The sequence below is a fragment of the Pan troglodytes genome, chromosome 14 (assembly GCF_028858775.2).
Source record: "Pan troglodytes isolate AG18354 chromosome 14, NHGRI_mPanTro3-v2.0_pri, whole genome shotgun sequence".
Taxonomy (NCBI): Eukaryota; Metazoa; Chordata; class Mammalia; order Primates; family Hominidae; genus Pan; species Pan troglodytes.
This window is the reverse complement of record NC_072412.2, coordinates 66,222,653-66,247,970: the sequence shown is the minus strand read 5'-3', so window position 1 is coordinate 66,247,970 and position 25,318 is coordinate 66,222,653. Positions and strand designations below refer to the sequence as shown.

General features: G+C 38.7%; 1 protein-coding gene across 14 annotated transcripts in view; it reads right to left on the bottom strand.

Moving 5' to 3' along the window:
• Positions 1 to 10,749: 10,749 nt before the first annotated feature.
• The window catches only part of TDRD3 (tudor domain containing 3), a 178,929-nt gene continuing 164,360 nt past the window's right edge, over positions 10,750 to 25,318 (bottom strand). For 7 of the 14 annotated variants that reach the window (XM_063792184.1, XM_063792182.1, XM_509806.7 and 4 more), the window contains 2 exons: positions 16,985 to 17,110; positions 10,750 to 11,008 (listed from right to left, as the gene is read on the bottom strand). In XM_063792184.1, coding sequence (XP_063648254.1) covers positions 16,994 to 17,110 — 117 coding nt within the window. In that variant the 3' untranslated portion in view covers positions 10,750 to 11,008; positions 16,985 to 16,993. Of the gene's footprint in view, positions 11,012 to 16,984; positions 17,111 to 25,318 lie in introns of all 14 variants that reach the window. The other 7 variants (XM_009427025.5, XM_054665352.2, XM_009427024.4 and 4 more) reach the window with 1 other exon arrangement.

The window sequence follows — 25,318 nt, the reverse complement described above, 5'->3', positions numbered from 1 at the left end:
TTGGTGGGTGGGGGAAGGCCAGTGAGTCGAGAGTGCTGATTGGTTGGGTCAGAGATGAATCATGGGAAGCTGAAGCCGTCCTCTTGTGCTGAGTCAGTTCTTGAGTGGGAGCCACAAGATCAGATGAGACAGTTTATCCATCTGGGCGGTGCCAGCTGATCCATCAAGTGCAGGGTCTGCAAAATATCTCAAGTACTGATCTTAGGAGCAGTTTAGGGAGGGTCAGAATCTTGTATCCTCAGCTGCGTGACTCCTAAACCATAATTTCTAATCTTGTGGCTAATTTGTTAGTCCTACAAAGGCAGTCTAGTCCCCAGGCAAGAAGGAGGTTTCTTTTGGGAAAGAGCTGTTATCGTCTTTGTTTTAACTATATAAACTAAGTTCCTCTCAAAGTTAGTTCAGCCTACGCCCAGGAAGGAAAAAAGCTTAAAGGTTAGAAGTAAGATGGAGTCAGTGAGATTAGATCTCTTTCACTGTCTTGGTCAGTGGAGGGGAGGGGAGGGGAGGAGAGGTATAGTTTATTACTCATAATTTTCAAGAGGAGGGGCGGATACCCTGCCATGTAAGGCCATAGTAGAGATTACTGAATCAGGTTGGTCAGAGGCAGAGAGGGAACAGGAAATCAGGGGAATAAAAATTTTTATTATTTTATTTTCCAGGAATGGGTGAGGCCGGGTGAGTGGGTTGACCAGGTTTAGGCCCAGCAAGTTTGAATCATTTCAGTGGCTCTGGGGTGCAGGGGATGTCCCTAGTTTTCTGAAGCCTGGCTCAGGGCAATTATGACAGGGGGTTAATGTCTCAGAAGCATAAGTGGGCTCAGGATTGGTTAGTTTGCATATGAAAGGCAGTCATTCCCTTTCAGTCTCTAGGAGGAGCAGTCTCTCCCTAGACAGCAAGGCCCCAGATGTCAAAACATCAGATAGAGAAACTAGAAAATGTGGTTAATACAATAGGATTTGATCTCGTGTTGGAGGAATTCGGGATGGCTCAAGAAAAGTGGGTGCTCAGCATTGAATGTTGTCAAGACACAAGATGATTCTCTGAGTAGGTATCTTGATAATGTCTATCTGGATGGTGGGATGAACAAAGCAGAGTGAAAGCCGTAAGAGGTAAAGAAGCAGCAACCATTCAAATTAGCCGGAAAAGGGAAGGGTTTCATCATTTTTGTGGTTTGGACAATATTCTTATTTTGGTTTTGGCATTTTTCCTTTTTTTTGCTTCATCATGGTCACGTGGCCCTGTCTGATCTTGTGTTCTGTGAAATTGTTTATGGGCCACAAGAGAGTTGGGTTGAGTTCCAGGCTAGCTTCTACATGTCAGGGCTGCTTCTTTCTTTGTCACTTAATAGTCCTACAGCGTAAGTAATACTATTGTTCCTGTTTCCCAAATGGGGAAACCGAGGCTCAGAAAAATTAAGCTCCTTGACTAAGGTCACAAAGCCACAAGTAGATGCTTTGTTCCCAGCTACTTCATGATTCTACTTCCTCTCTGCTATAAAGGTTCCTTCTGAAACTATGGCTGAAGATAGGAGGAAAAGCTACACTGAGCAAAAGGGGGATGAATAAACGATTCAGATGTCCACCATAGTACAAGTGTGTTTAAGTAATTTAATAAGTAATTCCACTGGTGCCTTGTTTGTAGTGTGACATTGATAATATAAATAACTTCCTTTTATTGATGTCTAAAAATCTAAGTAAATAATGGATTCAAAGGTTGTAGAAACACTTCAGCACAGGAAAGCCCGACTGAGCTACTGGACATGACCTTGATACCTAAGTAGGAACTATTTGCCATAAAGACTCCAAGAATTAGGTTCCAAGAAGCAGTATAAATGGCACTTGAAAAGAGCAATTCCTGTTGGGATAAGCTGGTTTCATATAAGCAGCTTATTTGCAACATATGGCACAATTTTCTTGAACTAAATCACTCAAGTTCATTCATGGAAAAAATTCTTTTAGGAAATAACTAAACTATAATCTAGCCAGCCCAAGATCTGTTTCTTCTCAGGTCGTTCTTGAACAAGCAAATGGTAAATTACCTGAGTTCCTGGGCCTTGTTACTCAAATGACTTCCTAAAACTTTTTAAAGGGATACAAAAAGCTTAGATGGAGACGGTTGTATAAAAAGGGTATTGTTTTGCTAATAACATGAAGACATGAAAAAATTACTATGATTGGGCCAGGCACAGCGGTTTACACCTCTAATCCCAGCATGTTGAGAGGCCGAGGCAGGCAGATCACGAGGTCAAGAGTTCGAGACCAGCCTGGCCAACATGGTGGAACCCTGTCTCTACTAAAAATAAAAAATTAGCCAGGCGTGGTAGCGTGAGCCTGTAATCCCAGCTATTCGGGAGGCTGAGGCAGGAGAATTGCTTGAACTCAGGAGATGGAGGTTGCTATGAGCCGAGATCGTGCCACTAGACTCCAGCCTGGGTGACAGAGCAAGACTCCATCTCGAGAAAAACAAACAAACAAACAAATGAACAAACAACAAAAAACTACTATGGTCCATGTCAGAATGGAGTGTTTCATATAAAATGGTTATGAAAATCTTCAACTTTATGATAATCACACGTGTCTAGATGTCTCTATTGAATGTATGAGTTTCAGCATGTTAGAAACTCAGTGCCACAGGTTAGGACAAAATGGACACGTATTCATACACATAAACCGGAGTCCACAGAACATTAGAGTTATTCGTTGTTGTTTTTGAGATGGAGTCTCACTCTGTCGCCAGGTTGGAGCGCAGTGGCACGATCTTGGCTCGCTGCAACCTCTGCCTCCCGGGTTCAAGCAGTTCTCCTGCCTCAGTCTCCCGAGTAGCTGGGACTACAGGCACATGCCACCATGCCTAGCTAATTTTTGTATTTTTAGTAGAGACAGGGTTTCAGCATGTTGGCCAAGATGGTCTCGATCTCTTGACCTTGTGATCCACCCACCTCGGCCTCCCAAAGTGCTGGGATTACAGGTGTGAGCCACTGCGCCCGGCAGAACAGAAGGGTTATAATCGTATCAAAATACTTCCATATAAGTGTATTTACTTTAGCATGTTTATGTCACATAGATCTATTCCAAAATAGGTGGGGGAAAATTATTTTATGTTTCAAAAATGACGTGTAAAGTTTAGAGGAATTCAGAGTATGGTAAAAATACCAAAGCTAATAATCTATGAGCCATAATTTCCCAAGAGATTGAAAGTATGTATGAAGTTAAAACAAGTACTTTTAAAGTGGCAAATTAGGTAGTAGAGTTATTACTGTCAATACTCGAAAATTGCACACTAAACACAAAGAAGCAGATAGAAAGGGCACACGTGGCCAAATGTTTCCTATTGAAAACCCTAGTCCTGTTAAATAAACAACTGGGACTTCAGATACATGAAAGTTTAACAATAGCAAAGCTAGGCACACACATGTACGGACACATAACAATATAATATTTATAACAACTTATGTGCCCTCTAAGAATTAAGAGCTTTACAAATAATAGTAAGAATTTAAAGACTCCTGATCTCTAAAATGATTACAAAGCTAGTAATATTTTTGATGTTAAATATTCCCTAACAAAGGCAGTTATAACTATCAATATATTTCTACCACAACCTAGTGAAGAGAGGATAGCTATAATGTGACTTTTTCATTGAATGCAGCAGTTATGTCTGACATTCTTTCTTTCTGTTTTGTTTTGTTTTTTGTTTGTTTTTTGAGACAAGTTCTCACTCTGTTGCCCAGACTGGACTAGAGTGGTGCGATCTTGGCTCATTGCAGCCTAGACCTCCTGGGTTCAAGCCATCCTCTCACCTCAGCCTCCCAAGTAGCTGGGACCATAGGTGTGTGCCACAATGCCCAGCTAATTTTTCGTACTTTTTGTGGAGATGGGGTTTCACCATGTTGGTTGGGCTGGTCTCAAACTCCTGGGCTAAAACGATCCACCTGCTTCAACCTCCCAAATTGCTGGGATTACAGGCATAAACCACCATGCCCAGCCATGTTTGACATTATTTCAATGGGTTAAGTAAAGAGCAAGAAAAAGCAGCTTTATTGAGGTATAATTAGCATACAGAAAAGTGCACATAGAGATGGAACAACTTGATAAATATTGGCATAGGTATAATCGGGAAACCATCACCACAATCCAGACAAGAACGTATCATGCCCCAGAAAGTCTTTTCACACCGCTAGGTAATTCCTCTCTCCTATCCCTCCCTACCTCCCCATCTTTAGACAACCACTGATTGATCTGGTTTCTGTCACTATAGGCTACATTGCATTTTCTATGGTTTTCTATAAATGAAATCACACAGTATGTCCTCCCTCCTGAGGTTTCTGCCTTCTTTTACTCAGCATAATTATTTTGAGAGTCATCCCTGTGTTGCATGTATCAATAGTTCATTCCTTTTTACTGCCGACTAGTATTTCATTTATGAATATGCCACATTATGTTTACGCATTCACATGCTTATTTATTTTGTTTTGTTTTTGGAGACACGGTCTTACTCTGTTGCCCAGTTTCAAATTCCTGGACTCAAGGGATCCTCCTCTTGAACCTCCCAAGTAGCTAGGACTACAGGCCCATGCCACCACTCCAGTCTAATTTTTTTTTTTTTTTTGAGATGGAGTCTCACTCTGTAGCCCAGGCTGGAGTGCAGTGGCGCGATCTCGGCTCACTGCAAGCTCTGCCTCCCGGGTTCATGCCATTCTCCTGCCTCAGCCTCCCAAGTAGCTGGGACTATAGGCACCTGCCACCACGCTCGGCTAATTTTTTTGTATTTTTAGTAGAGACGGGGTTTCGCCGTGTTAGCCAGGATGGTCTCGATCTCCTGACCTCGTGATCCGCCCGCCTCAGCCTCCCAAAGTGCAGGGATTACAGGCGTGAGCCACGGCGCCCGGCCCAGTCTAATTTTTTTTAAATGTAATTTTTGTAGAGATGAGGTCTCCCTATGTTTCCCAGGCTGATCTCAAACTCCTAGCCTCAAAAATCCTCCCACCTCGGCCTCCAAAGCACCGGGATTATACCACACCTGGCCCCCATTCACATGAAGATGGACAGTTGGGTTGTTTCCAGTTTGGGGCTATTACAAATAAACATTCGTGGACAATTCTAAGTATGAACATATCCTTTCATTTATCATGGGTAAAGAACTAGGAGTGGAATGACTGAGTAATATACTAGGCGTATGTTTCTTTAAGAAACTGCCAAACTATTTTCCAAGCAGTTTGTACCATGTTACATTCCCACCAACAGTGTATGAGACTTCAAGTTCCCCTACATTCTCTCCAACCCTTGGTATAATGGCTCCTTTAAATTGTGGTCTTGACAATAGGTGTGTAGTGGTTAATTCATTATGGTTTTAATTTACACTTTCTTAAAATGTATAATGACGTTGAATGTCATTTTCATGTACTCATTTGCCTTCTTTATATCTTCTTTGGCCAACTATTTGAATCTTTTGCCCATTTTTTAAAAAATTAGGATGCTTTCCTATGGAGTTTTGAATAATTCTTTAAATATTCTGTAAGTCCTCCATCAGATCTGGAAATATTTGCAAATATTTTTTCCATGTCTGTAGCTTGTCTTTTTATTTCCCTAACAGTGTCTTCAAGGAGCATAAGTTCTTAATTTTGATTAAGTGCAATTTATAAATTAGTTTTTATGAATAACAAATTTATAAATTGCACTTAATCTAAATTATATTGGTGTTAGATCTAAGAACTCTTGTCTAACACAGGGTAACAAAGAATTTGTTTCTCTCAGATGATTTATAGTTTTTGGTATTACATTAGGTCTATGAACCATTTCTCTGGTATTCTGCCTTGCAACATCTACTTACCTAGCCTTTCCTAAACTCCTCCATCTCCCTACTCAGAGACTGACAGGCACTGCCTGGGTTCCCCTATATCATGGCCTTGAAAATTTTGCCAAGAAGTAACCTGGACAAACTGTAGAGCTCATCTAGCCTGCTTCCCAGCTCTCCAGGGTCACTGCACTTTCTGGCCTGGTGTCCAATGTCTGGAGTGCCAACATCTTGTATATTTTGTCTAGTTGTTCAATTGTTTCAGGCAAGAAGGTAAATCCATCCCCTGATGCTCTATCCTAACCATAAGCAGAAGTCCTGTGAATTCCTGAACTTGAACAAAATTGCCTTTCTTCAGTGGTGAGTGAGACCTTGCTACCTAAAGTTAGAATGTCACCACATTCCTCTAAATTTTGTTCTTTTCCTATAAACCTCAAAGCATTTAACAGCCTGTGATAATTATGAATATTTCTGTACACTGTTAAACTTGCTGACATAAAAACAGGTTTTTTTAAAAGTTCTGCCTGCCCTTTCACAGGGGCATTTTTCCTTACTATAGCTCTTCTATAATTTATTATTTTTTAAAGAACTAGCCTTACGAAATGGGCAGCTAGCCTCTCACAGCCTTTTATAACTGTCTCTCGAGGTTAGCCTCAGCGGGCCCTGAATTGAATTAGTATATTACTTCAATTAAGGCTATCCCAATGTGAAACTAAATATCAGGTCATCATGATTTTCTCAAGTCATAATGTTCACTACCTTGGATTATATAATGTGCACCTGACAATTCAGCAGGCAGTGTTTTGAGATTTTTGACTTACATTGTTGATCTACCCATGGTCATAAAAGACTCTGTTTACTCTGTGTTACTTAGAAAGAAGGCAGATGGGAAAATTAGCAAGAAATAGAGAAAAGAGTCACAGGATGCCAGCAAAATCCACACTACTGTCCAGAGACCACCTCCAGTGAATTAAAACTCAGGAGAGATCGCTTAACAGGTTCTACCATTAAGATTTCCACATCCTGAGTAGGAGTGGGAGTCCTCTCTTGGAGAGTGAGATGTAAAAGACTCCTCTCGGTTTTCAGGTATTTCCCGAAAAGCCCTTCTTTTCTTTGGTATTTCTTAATTACTTTTCATTTCCCCTTTGACTATTAGTGGTTCATGGCACCACTGGGTCCAGTCAAGAGAAACAGTTCCATCCTCTTGTGAGCAGAATCTGATATTTATAATGAGCATCTCTCTAAGGCCCTGTTCTCCAAGTAACAACTATAGCTTTTCTTCGTGTTTCTCTAGCCCAGGAAGATCCCATGTTTTTCGTAGTAGGCACTGTACTACTAGTGTGTTTCATACCTGTGTTCTCAAAGGCTGAGAGGAAAACAGATATCTGACAAATGCTTCTCTTTATCAAGCCTGTCATTTCTCAGATTTTGAAATGCTTAAGCATTAGTCAGCTTTGCTTCTAGAATGGGGGCCCAAATACCCCTTTCACCAGCCTCTTTGACCAAAGCAGTGGATTGTGACCCTATTTAAGTCACATACCAGGCCCTCCTTCCACACTGGCTGACAAACCAGGCAATAGAAAGGAAGCCTAGAGGATTGAGCTCTTGTGGGTGACCCCACCAAGTCTGCACCCTGAAACCATGCCCACCTTGAGGTGCAACTGCCTTAGTTCCAGACAAGCCTGCCTTTTTTCTAGTGCTGGATCTCTTGGGGTGGGCAGGGCACCTCCTGTCTTCTCTCCAGAGCCAGGTCTGCACTGCTACCCACTGCTATCAATCAGGCAATGAGCAGCAGAGGCTCCCAAGTCCACCTCTACCCCAGGAGGAAAACCTGTCCTGCATATGAGGAATCTATTCCTGTGGCTGAGGAGAAGATCCACCTATCTCTCTTAACAGAACTTTATCTCTCCCATCATATGTAAGCTCTAGGACACAAAACTCAAGGTTTCCCTTTTGTAATTAACAAAGAAATTGAGCTAGTCCTGTTCTCTTTCCTATTTATATAAAACCTTTTTTTTAAAAAAATCTGTGGCCTTGTCTTTTTATGTAAACATATTGTCATGAATATTCTTATCTTCAGTATTTTACCTCTAGAAGTGTTACTGGAATGGGAGACAGGGAAGAACGATAGACATCCTAGCACTTTTTACTTTTGAAAAATGGCATAAAATATATCTATCCATCCCAGACGGGGACAACAGACAGGGCCTAGTAAAGGTTCTCTAGGCCACGCACTGACATTCTAAGTCACTCACACACAGAACTAGATTTTGTTTTCCTGTGTGTGCTAAGCTAGTCAAAGGGTCTGTGTTGGCCAGACTGATGGCCACTGTGGCCCAGTCACCGTGGGAGCATAACTCTGACACTGCCGGTCATGTTTTCTTTATTCCCATGCTTATTCCTTGCGGTCAGCTGAACTAGGCATGGGCTTAGCCATGATATTAGCTATGAGCTACAAAGAAAGGTTCATGAGAGAGAGACGTAACTATATAGAAATAGAGAATCACATGAGGCTGGAGTGTTGTCTTTATGGCCTAAGCCTGAAGGGTCAAGTAAACTATATACTCTTCAGTGAACAGGACACTTCTGCTTTGTGAGCAAAGTGACCAACCTTTCTGAAGGATATCAGCTACTTTGGTTGAAGAATGGAGATAGTGACGCCTACCTTACAGAGCTGTGTGAAGATTTTAAGAAATAATGACTGGTAAATGTTTTAGTACAGTGCTGGGCACATAGGAAAACCTTGGCAAATACTAACAATTATTTTATTATTACATACCCCATCCGCATCTAGGCCTGCAGCTGCCCTTAATAATAGAAAGCCACAGTGAAACTTAGTTTTTGATATATTTAGCCAACTATATCTTGCTCTGGCAGAAATGAACTCCTCACCCTTTAGTGCCCAGTTGCCACCAGCAATCAGAACAGATGGGTTGGCTTCACTTACTGTCCACTTCACTCCTGTCCAATTTAAACTTCTCTTGATGTCTTCAGGTCAAATTTATAGATTTATAAATCTATAGATATCTAGATAATATATATGATCCATATGTCATTTTAATATATATGATCTAGATATCTATCATTTTGTATAAACACATTACCATATGGAACTGTTCTTAAGGACGGTTGAGTAATAACTCCTAACCAACACTAGTATTTATTGAGTGTCCATTTTAGGCTTAATGCTGTATTAGGTATTATTGTCCCCATCTAACAAATAAGTGCCAACAGCCCACACTTTAAACTACCCTCAGGACTCCGTTTCAGTTCTGCTGCCTCTTCCCTTATTATCAGCTGTCAAACGCATCAAAACTGCCATGGGCCTTCCTCTGTTTCTCAACCTAAGACACACATTAGAATCATCTGGAGATCTTTAAAAAAATAGCAATGCCCAGACTCACCCACTTCTAGTTAATTATGATGCACAGCATGGGAGGCCTGACAAAAACCAAAACCAAAACACCACTGCTAGACCCAACTATTAACATCTGTGGGCTAATAATGAAAATGTACATAATAGGCCCTGAGGGAATGCCTGAGGACCTCTCCTTCAAAGCACATTTTATCAATTATTTTGCCCAGTGTTCCCTCTCTCTTCTTCCTCCCTCCCTTCCTCCTCCTTCCTTCTTCTGTTTTTAATTGTTCACTCTGGCTTCTCTTTCTCTTCTTCCTTCCTCCTCTGCCTCCCTTCTTTCTTCTATTTATTTAATTGTTCACTTCTGGCTCCACAAGACTGAGACTATAGGAAGACTATTAAACGAAGAGTTTGTAGCTCTGACAATTGGTTTACTGTAATGGATATTCTGGTTGCATCACCAACACCTTCTCCCTCTCCTCTTGGCAAGTATCTTGACTTTCAGATGCATATCCTCTGCCTCCAATCCAGTCCCATTGCCAAGCCTGGGGCACATAGATCAGGCCTAAGGTAATCTCTAGGCCTTGCTGGAGTTAATGGTTCACAGATAGAAAAGTAGCCCAAAAGAGCTAAATGCGGTCTAAGGAGAAACGTTGTTCTCTTCTGAGTGCATTTCTGGAAGCAGCCCCAACCCCATCCCTAGGCTCTGGGAGTTGCTGGAAGCCATCTTGTGGCCGCATGGGGTAGGTAGCCTGCTGTAGAATGAAGCTGGTTCCAGAGAAAGCAGAAATGAGAGATGAAAAGTATCAGTCTGTCGGCCAGGCGCGGTGGCTCACGCCTGTAATCGCAGCACTTTGGGAGGCCAAGGCGGGAGGATCACGAGGTCAGGAGATCGAGACCATCCTGGCTAACACGGTAAAACCCCGTCTCTACTAAAAATACAAAAAAAATTAGCCGGGCGTGGTGGCGGGCGCTTGTAGTCCCAGCTACTGGGGAGGCTGAGGCAGGAGAATGGCGTGAACCCGGGAGGCGGAGCTTGCAGTGAGCCGAGATCGCGCCACTGCACTCCAGCTTAGGCGACAGAGCGAGACTCCGTCTCAAAAAAAAAAAAAAAATCAGTCTTTCATGACATCCCCGAGTCACTGAATTAGACCAATACTGAAACCTACTATGCTTCTGGCAGTTAAGTGAGCCAATAAATTCCCTTTAATGTTTAAGCTGGTTCGAGATGGGTTTTCTGGTACTTGCAACCAGATGCATCCTTAAAGATCCACTGCACATTTTATGAGGAAGGGAATACCTGTTTTTTAAAATTGAATTACATTTGGAAAAGCTACCTGAGTGTTATAAACAACATATTCAAGTTTTAAATACTTTTTGCCGTCATATTTAGCAGGTATTACCATACTAAGAACTGCTATTTGGCTTCAGGCTGTTTTTTTAAGAAATGCGGCAAGCTGTGTCAGTTTATTCTGTAATTATAGGGGGAGGCTTCAGTATGCTGAAATTGCTATTCTATAGCAAGGCAATTAGTATGGGGTTAATACCAGATGAACAAGAAAGATAACATCAGGCAAATAAAACACACAGTAAAACAATAATAGCACAATGGTTTTATTGACGGCAGAAGAAAAATTCTTCCTTTCACTTGTAAAAGGTATTTGCTTAATTTAACTCAGTATTTTTTCCCATTCTTTGTGTGAGTTGACTGTTTTTTCCACCCTAAAATCTGCTTTTTCTTTCTTCAAATAATAATATCCACCACAGCTGCTACTTATTCTGAAGAGAAAGTGGAAGGTCTGTCAACAGGTTTCCACCAGGATGTTTCAGTCACTGGCTCGTTTCTTCACAAAGAGTCTACTTTAAAAAGAAATGAAGAAAATGAAAGTGAAGCCTCAAATTAACTTTTCCATACTTTGTCAAGATACATTTCTGCTGAAACTTATCTGTAAATGTGAAGTGTTTGTATAAATAGATCTTGACTAGAATTTTGGATACTAATTTGTAAACATAATCTTTATAAAGCAATATGAAAGAAAAAAGCAAAATTTTTTTGAAAATAAATTTTTTTTTTAGACTTTGTTAAAGTACATCTCTGCCACTGTTATACCATTTATTGCTGGCATGTTGATTTCAGGAATTTGGATTAACTGAACTGTTTGTAACAGAGGATTACCAAAAACAGATGCAGTCTGCCAATGAACCACGTCTTTCCCTATCCTAACCGCCTCCAGTTCTTCTGTGAACGCCTCTGAATTGAGTTGCTCCACACAGGTGATTTATTTTGGTCTGTCACCTCCCCCTGCCTGCTCCCCACATTTATTAGGCACCACTCTAGTTAAAACTACTTTGGGTGGTGACAAGAGAAAGAGCTGAGATAAATGGCGAGAGAAGACTTGTATGCTCCAGGCCTATTTTAGCCTCATGCATGACAGCGTGCTTAGGCAGGGACTAGTGGAGTTCCTGCGGCTGCATACAAACAGCTCGTAAGTCTTGGGAAGTAAACAGTCTCCTGCTTAGAAAATAAAGAGCGTCGGGTACTATAATCCTCACCTGCTGCCTGTTCTGCTGGCATCATGGAGTTCTGTAACAGTTATCTTTATAGTGATCATTTTCCTGACATTGATGCTGGACCAGATTGTCAAAAAAAATTTCAGCATTTAAAAATATATCTTTTAGTAGTTAAAAATGGTGTTAAAAACCAGGACTTTGAAAATAAGTTTACAGTACCTATGTAGTAGTCTATGCTTAGCTATTGGTTTTAAGGTTTCTGACTAACACGTGAAACTGGGAATACCATTCTTTCATCAAACAAAGAAGAAACTGGAAGTTCCAAGTGAGTCAGCGTTTATTTAACTGCTTTACACATTGAGCCTTGACCTCCATGGCAGCAGGAGCTTCCTGCTGATCTGTCTTACAAAGGCTTCCTGCACAGGTCTCTGCCATCTCTCTTTTCACAGCAGGACATGCAACTCTAACCAATGTTTGAATGGACCAGTGCAATAGCTTCTTAGATTCTTTCCCTCCTGGTGCTATAATCCATCCTACATCCATCTGCAATATTTCCTAAGCTTAATTTTGATCATATCACTCTCTTAATCAAAAGTTCATGACAGCATCAAACACAACAAATTCAAACTCTTATGTATTTGAAGCCATGCTGTTTTCATCGCCGAAAAATATTTCTAACACCCATTGTTTTGGTTCATATTCTCTATTGTAGCCACTGAGAGCCACTTGCTATGGACTCTGCTTCCCTCGTTTAAACTTTCCTCTGCCTATACAGTGTCTTCAGAGGACTCCACCCCACCAGGAATGTGAAGCTTAAACTTCATGTCTAAGGGCTGCTCCTACTAATTAGTATCTAGTTCCTAGGACTCCACTCATGTCAGAAACCTCTCCAAACGCACAAAGTTTTGGTTGGACTAAAGAACTGTGTATAATTTCTCTATTTTATATCTGCTCATATTTCCAAGCTGTCTTAACAGTTATGACAGTGTCCAGGAACTAGAAGTTTGGAGTTTTGGGCTCTATCTCCCCTAAAGTCTCATATCTGACTTGTCACCACTTTTTCTCAGACTTGGGCCTATTTTTCCACATGCTCCCCAAGACCTTCTCTCACCTAGCCCTGATTCCTAGGTATCTCCTGCTCTGTCATTGAAGATGTCCTTAGTATTCGGCTCAAGTGGAATCCAATTCTCTCACCACAATGAGGAAGTATAAGTGTGTAGAGGGTTGGGGGAAGGGGATCTGTGGGGGCCTTGAAAAAAAGTTTTAGGATAATCAAAGAATGTGCAAATTACAATATAAAACTTTATCAAAACATACTGATTTAATAAACACTTACTGAACAGCTACCATGTGTCATTCATCACCTAGTGAAGTACTCAAAACATAAAAAGAAAACCTATGACTGTGAAATTATGTTTTTTAAAAGTGATAATAGAAAGCACCTTAAGTGTTTTTCACTACCTTGATAATTTCAGATAACAAAACCTTAGAAAATTTCAGCATATATTAGAATTCATGCTTATATTTGCTGGAAGTCAAATGGCTGGCTACAATGTTTATCTTTTTTTAGATGTTTAAGTTAATACAAACCAGGAATGAGGAAACAAATATCTTTTATCTCAAGAATATATTCCATTATGTAACAAGAGCAGAACATTATTATTTTTGAACCTCCCATTCAAAGATAGTATGTCAAAGAGATATTTCATTCTACTTCATAGTCTTTCATAACATATGCTTGAATTACAATGCAAAACTAAGTAAAATTTTCTTCAAACAAGATTACATGTCTTATTTTTTAGGGTGAATTTTGTAGTGAGAGTTTTAAAATGATACCATCATGGCACTGTCCCCCACCAATTTTTTTTTATCAATGTCAGGAATCCAAAATATCTGCATCATATATTTCCTGTTAACAGTACAATCCAAAGCAAGCATTTTGTCAAGATGGAAGTTTTAACTCAGGGAACATAGAAAACCACTAAAATTGTGATGTTTAAGTTGATTAGGAACTGTGTGCATTGTTATTTGATATGGATAAGCTACAGTTACCATACGGTAATGGTTTACAATTTAGTTTTAAGCAATATATTATTTTTCAAAGGAAATTTCCCATGGAACCCTAGTATATAAAATATATGAAAGAAACTAAAGAAGGGTCAAGGGGACTAAGAGTTCCCCTCATCTGGCTGCACCCTTATTCATGTTCACTGCCTCCTCTCTACTTCTAGCTCTGCTAGATCCTACCTGCCTTCAACAGCCCTGAAGAAATTGAGTCCACTATTAAACAATGGCTGCCTTCCAGCAATGAGGGCATTGACAATCTTTGACCACAATTTAAAACTTTGTTTGAAGCAATTAAAAAGAAATAAAACACCCTGATTTCCTTTCCTTTGGATAAATACACAGTAGTGGAATTGCTGGATCATATGGTGGTTCTATTTTCAGTTTTTTTAGGAACCAACTTACTCTTCTCCATAGTGGCTGTGCTAATTTACATCTCCACCAACAATGTAAAAGGGTTCTCCTTTCTCCACATCCTTGCTAGCATTCATTACTGCCTTTCTTTTGGATAAAAGTCATTTTAACTGAGGTAAGGTGATATCTCATTGTATTTGATTTGCATTTCTCTGATGATTAATGATGTTGAGTATTTTTTCATATACCTGTTGGCCATCTGTATGTCTTCTATTGAGAAATGCCTATTCAAGTCTTTTGCCCATTTAAAAAATCAGATTATTATTTTTTTTCTTGAGTTGTTTGAGCTTATATATTCTGGTTATTAAGCGCTTGTCAGATGGATAGTTTGAAAATATCTTCTCCCATTCTGTGGGTGGTCTCTTAACTTTGTTGACTGTTTCCTTTGCTATGCAGGATCTTTTTAACTGATGTTATTCCATTTGTTCATTTTTGCTTTGGTTGCCTGTGCTTTTGAGGTCTTACCCAAAAAGTTTTTGCCCAGACCAATGTCCCAGACTGTTTCTCCAGTGTTGTCATCTACGAGTGTCATAGTTTCAAGTCTTAGATTTAAGTATTTAATCCATTTTGATTTTTGCTTATGATGAGAGTAGGAATCTAGTTTCATTCATCCATATACGGATATCCAGTTTTCCCAGGTTCATTTATTGGAGAGACTATCATCTCTCCAATGTATGTTCTTGGCACCTATGTCAAAAATGAGTTGGCTGTAAATATAGAGCTTTATTTCTGGGTTCTCCATTCTGTTCCATTGGTCTGTTTGTTTTTATGTCAGTACTATGCTATTTTGTTTACTACGGCTTTGTAGTATAATCTGAAATTAGGTAGTCTGATGCCTCCAGCTTTCTTCTTTATGCTCAGGATAACTTTGGCTTTTCTGGGACTTTCGTGGTTCCATATAAATTTTAGAATTATTTTTTCTATTCATATGAAGGATGTCCTTAGTATTTTAATAGAGACTTCATTAAATCTGTAGATTGCTTTGGGTAGTACTGTCATTTTAACACTATCGATTCTTCTAATCCATGAACATGGAGTATCTTTTCAGTTTTTTGGTGTGTCCTCTTCAATTTCTTTTATCAATGTTTTACAGTTTTCATTGTAGAGATCTTTCACTTCTTTGGTTAAATTTATTCCTAGGTGTTTTATTGTATTTGTAGCTATTTTAATTGGGATTACTTTCTTGGTTTCCTTTTCAGATTGTTTGCTGTTGAGGCCGGGCACAGTGGCTCTCATGCCTTTAATCCCAGCACTTTGGGAGGCTGAGGCAGGCAGATTGCTTGAGCTCAGGAGTTTGAGACCAACCTGGGCAACATGGCAAAACCCCATCTCCACAAAAAATACAAAAATCAGCTAGGCATGGTGGTGTGCACTTGTGGTCCCAGCTACTAGGGAGGCTGAGATGGCAGGACGTCTTGAGCCCAGAAGGCAGAGGCTGGAGTGAGCTCAGATGGTGCCACTGCACTCCAGCCTGAGTGACAGAGCCAGACTCTGTCTCAAAAAAGAAGAAGAAAAGGGGGGAAAAAAAAACAATTGCGGTTGACATATAGAAATAGTAGCATTTTTGTATGTTGATTTTGTATCCTGCAACTTTACTGAATTTGTTTGTCAGTTTTAATAGTTTTTTTGGTAAACTCTAGGTTTTTCTAAATATAAGATCATATCCTCTGCAAACAAGAATAATTTGACTCTTCCTTTCCAATTTGGATGTTCTTTATTTCTTTCTCTTGTTTAATTGCTCTAGCTAGTACTTCTATTTTATTCAACTATGTTGAATACAAGTGGTAAAAATGGACATCTTTGTCTTGTTCCAGATCTTAGAGGAAAGGCTTGCAGTTTTTCCCCTGTTCAGTATGAGTCTAGCTGTGGGTTTGTCATATATGGCAAAGCTAAGAGAGAATTCTCAGTTTTCATTCACCTTTAAAATTGCTTTAATTATAAGCACACTGAGCTTATTTTATAAGTACAAGTTCTGTCTTATACAACACAAAGTTGCCAAAGTCCTTACATATTCTTTTGATTCTGCTTAAAAGCAGACATGGGCACTAAATGACAAACCAGTTATTCCATGCCGTAAGAAAAATACCTAGAGTCAAGAAGTAGCTCTTCTGTGACACTATGGACAGTAGGTCAGGACTGTTTACTTGATGACCTTGCATTAGGGACACAAAACAAGCCAGTGATAAAAGGAAAAAGGTGCTACATTGGCTGGCTACAGTAATTCAGAAGTCAATTAGCATTAGACTTCCACTCTAGGCAGACTACTACTACATGAGAAGCTGAGGGTTAGAACAGATGAAAAAAATTTCTTCACTTAGGATGGCAGAACTAATTTTTAACCAGGGAAGGAACTCTGAGGAAGATAAAGATGTATCACATTCTAGGACAGTACTGCCCAGCAGAAATATCACAAGACATATGTAATTTTAAATTTTCTAGTAGCCACATTAAAAGGCATGGTGGCTCACTCCTGTAATCCCAGCACTTTGGGAGGCCAAGGCAGGTGGATTACCTGAGCTCAGGAGTTCAAGACCAGCCTGGCCAACATGGTGAAACCCCATTGCTACTAAAAATACAAAAAAAAAAAAAAAAAAAAAAAAAAAATCAGCTGGGCATGGTGGTGGATGCCTGTAATCCCAGCTACTCGGGAAGCTGAGGCAGGAGAATCGCTTGAACCTGGCAGGCAGAAGTTACAGTGAGCCGAGATCACGCCACTGCACTCCAGCCTGGGCAACAAGAGTGAAACTTCGTCTCAAAGAAAAAAAAATCACTAATTGGACTTATATGCTTAACATGAATTTCATCTTTCTTTATATGAAAACCACTTCACAATGTTAAGTTTACCTTTTCCTATTAGTTCCGAGCCCGGGGTGGTTGGTAAAACTGTTGGGTTGGCCGAGTGGATCGTCTTGGCTGGCCATCACCTCCCCTACGGAACTCCAGAGTTTGATCGTAGGTGCCTTCTTCCTCCTATATGCAAAGAGTAGTGATTTTATATGTTCAAAATGGCTCCAAGTTTCTTAAGTAAAAAAAATTGTATGGTCCCTATTTTAACAATATCTCTCTTAAGCTGCCCTGGAATTCACACGTCAACTTTTACAACAGAGGGAGGCAAAGGGAAGGGAAAAGAAAAGAAAAAGGCAGGGATACTATTAAAACTCTTTTGATCCTTGGTAATAGAAAAACATCGTTTGTAGTGGTAAGATTAGAATTGAATTTTATTCTAGAAAAGGAAGCTATTTCCAAATAATAGCAAGATCATCTCATCAAATGGCTTGACACAATGTGGTAAAAACATACAGAAAAGCAAGCATTATAATGACAATTTTCTTGAACATTTGGGCTTCTAAATGTTTCTAGGTATTTGTCATGGAAAAGTGTTTTGGTAGAATAAAGAAAAGGGGTTGAAGAGCCAAAGAATGTTCACCAGCTGTCTGTCCCCATCTGATGAAATCTCCAACACTGTTAAGAACCTTACATCTAGAGACAGAAAAAATAATGGTTTGGAATAGGGGAGGAATACAATTTACATATAAAGAAAGCTTCATGCAAGATAGAGAGATCACCAGAGTAAGACTCAAACTATTTTATTTTTATTTGCTTTCTTACTGAGTGGGTATATCTACCAGTTCAAGGAGTAGCATAGGGAAATTAGGATAAGCAGATTAAATAGCATAAAGAGTATAGTTAATGATAATATTTGGAAAAGGACTTAGAAGCAACAAAATATAGCCAAAGCCACACTGGTTTCTTACTGAGTACTGCCACCCTGTTATTTAAATGTTTTTGAATTAACACAGCTATGAAGTATGTGCCCTATTAGAGAGAGAAAAAATTAGCTCTCAGTTTTGCTTATGAAAAAGAAAGCATCTATTTCACTAAGTAGGGAGTCACTAAGTAGGGAGTTTAAATTCCAACTGAATTATCAGAGCACAATAATTTGCATTATTTTGGAAATTAATCCTATTTTTTTCTCTTCCTTACTTTATCTTTGAATCTTCTTTCTCAAAATATTGCTTTCCTTTGACCTTATTAATAACATAGAAAAGTAAATAAGACGACTAAGTTCTATTCTTTAAATCTTTATAGATCCAATTACTGCAATTTTACCTAATGGAAACAAAGATGGTAAGATAATTTTGTCAAATCCTATTATTTAGCAATGATTTTTAAATTTGGCATGAACATAATTCTCATTTTAGACATCCTCCAAAGTATTCTTAAAAAAAAAAAAAAAGAACTATTATTTCCACTTTATATAAAGAATACTGAAGCTTGGGAAAGCTTTGTGACTTTGCCCTAATACTTCTAAGACAGTAGTATCTTTTGGTTTTGCATTCTAACACTGCTGTTTAAATCTTTAAGTCTCAGTCTGCATGTAAAAGAAAGAAGCCAATAGCCAAAAATTAATGATCATCCTGAGGGGCCTATCATCACTGAAAGAAGAGAATGCAGAAATCTGACAATATATCTGGTATAATTAAATAACTGCCTTTTAGAGATCAACTTCCAGATGAGTTTTCCTTTCCCTATATCCCTTTCATTAACAATCAATCTCAAAATGGTTAGAAGTATCAGATATTATATCTGTAATTTAGCAAAGCAATTAAAAGTAAGAAAATCATAAAAGTATTCAGGAAAGAAGTTATTTATTATTATTCTGGTCAGTGTTCTGAATGATTTTCAAGTATTATAGCTAAATGTGAAAAGTAGCTATTTTAAGACAAATGACAACATTTGAAACTCTGCATATTAACTGAAAACTATGAAAATATATTTGGTACTGTAGGAGATGAAGTAATTATTTCAGGAATTAGAATGGAATACTACTTTTCTCCATATTTGGCTGCAGAATTGGCTGGAGAACATCTAAAAATCTCTATTTTATTAATAAAATACACAGAGATACGACACTGTATTTGCTGAGAGAATGAGCTGGATTTACATAATAAAAACGACAATGCTATTTGAAAATCTATTTCTATCTATTGTGTTTAAAGAATTCACGAACTGAACTAACCAGATCCAAGTAAATGGTTTTATAGAGATGACCAACCATGAGATTTCTTTCACATAACTCATAACTTGATGTCTTTAATCTGTCTATATAAAGTAGAAGCTAAAAAAAAGTAAAAAAGATACTGACGGCCGGGCGCGGTGGCTCACGCCTGTAATCCCAGCACTTTGGGAGGCCGAGGCGGGCGGATCACGAGGTCTGGAGATCGAGACCATCCTGGCTAACACGGTGAAACCCTGTCTCTACTAAAAATACAAAAAATTAGCCGGGCGCGGTGGCGGGCGCCTGTAGTCCCAGCTACTAGGGAGACTGAGGCAGGAGAATGGCGTGAACCCGGGAGGCGGAGCTTGCAGTGAGCCCAGACAGTGCCACGGCACTCCGGCCTGGGCGAAAGAGCGAGACTCCGTCTCAAAAAAAAAAAAAAAAAAAAAGATACTGATAGTTTGGTTTTCAGTTCCAGTATTGTCAGAGGCACAATCTGTGCTTTTTAACTTTTAAATACTCATCCTGCAGAGCTGTTGAGAGCAAATCTGGTTACCCATAACAATCACTTCTTACAGTATATGGCTAGTAATTTTTAGCACAGAATGGGTACTTCTTTCCTCTTTATTTAACACACAGCTTGATTTAATAGATCAGTTTATTTTCAGTCATCTTTGAATGAAATTTATACTTTATTCCTCTTCTAGCCTGTCTTCTTCCTTTAGGTCTCACTGTAAGAGATTTACAACTCAAAAAAATAATTTTAATTTCATAGTTTACAAACATTAAAAAAAAAATCTGACACTACATTATAGCTGGCACAGTTCTGGAAGGCCATCTAATCCATCCTTCTAGATTCGACAGATGAGTCTATAAACCAAGAGAGGTGAAGTGATTTTCCCAAGTCACAGAGCTAATTAGAGGAAGAGTCCAAACCAGGGCCATTTTCTTTCTGACTCACAGGCAAGATTCTTTACAAGATCTGCAATAATTTTCATAAACGGGAACTGTCCAATGTCATCTTCGCCTAAGATTCTGAGATTCAGAACCATTTTATTGGGACTCAGATTTTGGCACCAGAAAATTTTTAAAAATCTACCTGTAAGCTAGAAGCCCCGCTTCAAGTTGTCCCGTCTTGACCAAACCAATGTATTTCTTAAATGTATTTGATTGAAGTCTCACGTCTCCCTAAAGTATATAAAACCAAGGTGCACCCCGACCACCTTGGGCACATTTTTCTTAGGACCTCCTGAGGGCTGTGTCATGGGCCATGATCACTCATATTTGACTCAGAATAAATCTCTTCAAATATTAAAAAAAGACTTTTGCTTACCTCACCCATGTTATCAGATAGGTTTTATAAAACTAAATAACTAATATTCAATATGAGCTTTTATACTAATATTTACTAGTTTATTGCTCCTTCTTAATGAAAAGATACAAAACCGCAATAATCATTGACGCCAAACATAAATGAAGTGGTATTTTGAAAACAACAAAAGACAAAAACCAATGCAAAAAGGAGATACACAACTTCATCTATAATGTGCGTTTGACAAGTTACAACTGCGTTTTTCCTGCATATCATCTTCAATCTCTCATTACTGTATACTGTATCTGGAGTGAGAACACAGACAAAACTACATATTCCCCATTTATAAATGAGCCATGTTATAAAAGTTCATCATAAATTGGTCACTTGGAACACACTTCAGAAGGAAGTATGAAACACACTTAAATAGAAGTCAGGTTCTGTGTTCCACAAATAGTAAGGTGAAATGCAGCTAAGCATACAAACCAGTCCTTTAAGGAAGGAGTTCTCAAGTGCGAGCTATTCTGCCTCGGCTGGGGGCATCAGCCAATCCCTGGAAGGAGTTGTTATTCCCTCTAATGGGTAGAGGCCAAGGATGCTGCTAAATATCCTACAATGCACAGGACAGCCCACACAACAAAAAATTATCCAGTCCTAATGCCAGCAGTGTTGAAGTTGAGAAACCCTAGGCTAGGCAAATGACACTTCCTACTCCTAAGTATCAGAGCAGCCTGGAAAAGAATTCTAACCTCAGGAAGTTTGAGTTTGGAAATTTGGGACATTTCTTCCTCTGCTTCTACCCCTAAGATGTAAATGCTGACCCAACTCTCTATGGAAATTTGGGGGGGCTCTATTTGCTGAAAATACTTAGATACTTACCTCAGCTCCAGCTATATGTTCATTTTTACTTAATGAATCGCCTTGCCTTTTTTTTTTTTTTTTAAATTGATATGGAGTCTTGCTCTGTCACCCAGGCTGGAGTGCAATGGTGCAATCTCGGCTCAAGGCAACCTCCGCCTTCCAGGTTCAAGTGATTCTCCCCCCTCAGCCTCCTGAGCAGCTGGGATTACAGGTACCAGCCATCATGCCTAGCTAATTTTTGTAGTTTTGTAGAGATGGGGTTTCATCATGTTGTCCAGGCTGGTTTTGAGCTCCTGACCTCAGGTGATCCACCCACCTTGGCTTCTCAAAGTTCTGGGATTACAGGTGTGAGCCACCATGCCTAGCCCACTTTATCTTATATTACCATTCCTTTCAGCATTTTCCCAAGTCATAACTTTGTGAAGAGCCAGTGATACATTATTTGGTTGGTGGAGGTGGGAAATGGGAATGGCAATTATTCTCTTCAATGAAAAAAAAAATAAAAACTTAGAAAAACTTAATACTGTCACCTAATAGCTATGTTATGTATAATTTAATAAAATTGAATCATTTGTTTAACAGAATTTGTATAGTAGTCACAATACATACATCAACATATGAAATTCAGTGTACTCTGCAATAGTCCTTGAAATTGAGGATATTTTGAACCATGAAATGTTAATAAGTACATATCTCCTTCAGTGATTCATACATGAACCACTTATTCTGTGAATTTCCAAGCCACCTTTTGCCTGAGGTGTTTAGCTTGTATGTATGGAAGTGTAAACTGATTTTCATATAAAACCTAAGCAGTCATCATAAAGACAAATCTGCTTTCCCAAAACATGTAATGGACTTTAATAAGAGTAAAACTTAAAATATCTTTAAAAACAAGTCTATTTTTAGATTAACTATACTAATATTCTTCTATATTAGAGTAGCTAAAAATTGAAAGCTGAATCAGCTTTTCTTTTTTTTTGCCGGGGGTGGGGGGAAGGGAGACTGAGTCTTGCTCTGTCACCCAGGCTGGAATGCAGTGGTGCAATCTTGGCTCGGTGCAACCTCCACCTCCCGGATTCAAGCTATTCTTCTGTCTCAGCCTCCCGAGTAGCTGGAATTACAGGCACGCACCACCAAACCCAGATAATTTTTTTATATTTTCAGTAGAGACGGGGTTTCACCATGTTAGCCAGGCTGGTCTCGAACTCCTGATCTCAAGTGATCCACACACCTTGGCCTCTCAAAGTGCTGGGATTACAGGCATGAGCCACTGCACCCAGCCTCAGCTCTTATTCTCTATGAAGATTACAGACAACCTTGGTGCCCATGGGAGTCATGTATTATTATCAATACTGAACTTTACCAATTATCCTTGTTTAAAAAAAGTTCCACTTTAATATCTGTAGTTCTACTACAAACAACAACAAAAACAACAACAACAAAAAACCTGGGCCCATAGTAGCCTGGAACCACAGATTATAAAACAGGAAGATTTTGTAAAGAACAGTTAGTCAAACTAAGAGGCTATCACTTGCTCAAGTAACTAGTGCCACTGCTTGGGCTAGAACACAGGTCTGATTCACAAGCCCGACTGCCCCTCACTGTGGTACCTAGTAATGAGGGTAAGGAATACAGGTATCGTAAATCTCAGAACTGCAGGGGAACTGGAGATAAATCTAACAGAGCAGATTTATATTTTTTTATTATTTATTGAGGATAAATTCAGCACTCTTGTTTCAAATGAAATCTCACGTAGAATTCCTATATAAAATATATGGGCCCAGGTTAAAGTGGGTGTTTTTACACATTTGTGAGCAGTACCCCTTTGGCTTTCTCTTCCTCACTTTCTTCAACCTCTGTAGCCCTCAAGCCACAGAAATTAAAAATCCAACCTAGTTCAACCTTTGCTACTCACTGACAACCAACTGGGTGGAGTGACTTGATTAATAAAATGTGCTAGTGGAAGAGCCAGAACTGGAATGCAGGCCTCTGGCTCTGAGTTCAGAGCCTTTCTCCCTTTGCCTTCTATCACAGAGAAAATTTAAACCCTATACTTGACTCCTATAAATTAAATGTCTCATTTTATAATTAAAAACTCACCTCATATACCTAAATGGAAAAAAACCCTCAGGTTTCATTAACATATGAGAAAATTATTATGATATATAACCAAATATAGTAAGTTTTATAACAGATTATCTTGGTTTCTGAAGCTCTGAGTAAAACAATTCCCCTTTAGAAGAAAATATATTGAAGAATTATAGTCTCCCATCCCTCCAGAGCCGCTCTAAGATAATCTCTTTTTATGTACCTCATCCAGCACATTTTATTTAAACAAAACATTTTATGACAGAAGAGAAAAAAATGGTAATTGAAGACAAAAGAAAAATCAGATCCAAAACCTTATTACTAAACAACTGTTTCAAAATGCATGGCTGACATAACATAATATTTTCATTCCAGTATCACAGAAAATTTCGGGAGGACTGTGGGACATCCCATTGTGGTTCTAATCTTTTTTCTTTAAATACTATATTTTCTAAAGTTATATTAAAATTGTTTATGATTCTACAGGATATCATGAAATCATCTGAATACCTAACTCAAGGGTTTTATTATAAGCTCTTCTTAGTAAAGCACAATCTAAACAAGACATCTAAACTTTAACATAAATGAAAAGCTAATTTTTAAATGACACTAGAAGCAAATACAGTACTATTCATCATTGTCCTTCCTCTAACATCACTAAGATCTACACATTAATATAATGTAAACAAGCTATTTTTGGCAGGTTAAGCACTTGTGAAAATTCAGTGAAAACATCAAAAAGCTGCATCCGTATTTTAATCAGAATATAGTACAAAAAACACAGTAGGAGAGAAGTCACCCTTATTAAATTCCAAATGATAAAAGTTATGGATCCTCTTCCATTTGAAAACACGTGAGTTTACAACTTGAAACAGCAAAAAGGAGTATGAATGCTTATTCCATTGTGTGCCTGGCATTTTGCATGTTATCTTATTTAATCCTTATAATAAGGCTTTGAATTAATCTCACCATTTTATAGATGAAAAAACTAAGGCTCAGAGTACTTAGCTCAAAGTTGTGTAAATGGCCATGCTTCAGTGAGACCTTTAGGCTGTACACCTGAAGTTCTTTTCATTGCATCATACAGTATATATTTCCATTTCTTGCTTCACATAGTTTTCTATCAGGAACTTTTTTCTACAGTCAATGTTATTCCTGAATTTTTTCTGCTTTACTGAGGTATAGACACACAGGAATCACATATATTTAAGATGTACAACTTAATGTTTTGATATATGTATACACTGTGAAATAATCACAATCAAGGTTAACATATCCATCACCTCACAGTTTCCATTTTCTTTCTTCTTTCTCCATTTTTGTGGAAAAGAACACAAGATCTACCTTGTTACCAAATTTCAAGCATACAATACACTACTGTTAATTGTAGTGACTGTTTTGTACATTAAATCTTCAGAACCCATTCATCTGGCATAACTGAAACTTCGTAACCTTTGACCAACATCTCCTCATTTCCCTCACCCTCTGCTCCTGGCAACCACCATACTACTCTGTTTCTATGAGTTTGACTATTTTAGATTCCACATATAAGTGAGATCATGTAGTGTTTGTCTTTCTGTGTCTGGCTTATTTCATTTAGCACAATATCCTCCAAGTTCTATGGTTAATTTTAACTAAATGGATGGCTTCAGCCATGAAGCTACTATAAACATCATGTAATGGTTATTGTCTTTGTTGAAATAGTATAGTTAAGTACAGGAATGAATATATAATTTTTAAAAATGTGTACCTCTCTGAAACCCATTGCTAAAGATTAAATAGATTCCAAAAGCTTGCCCAGAAATCAGAGTAGGGAACATATTTCTGTTCCAAAATGTGTCAGTTGGCTCAAAGATTTCCTTAAGAGATACTATATCACAGCACTGGCATGTAAGAGCTCAACCTCTTAAGTCAGATC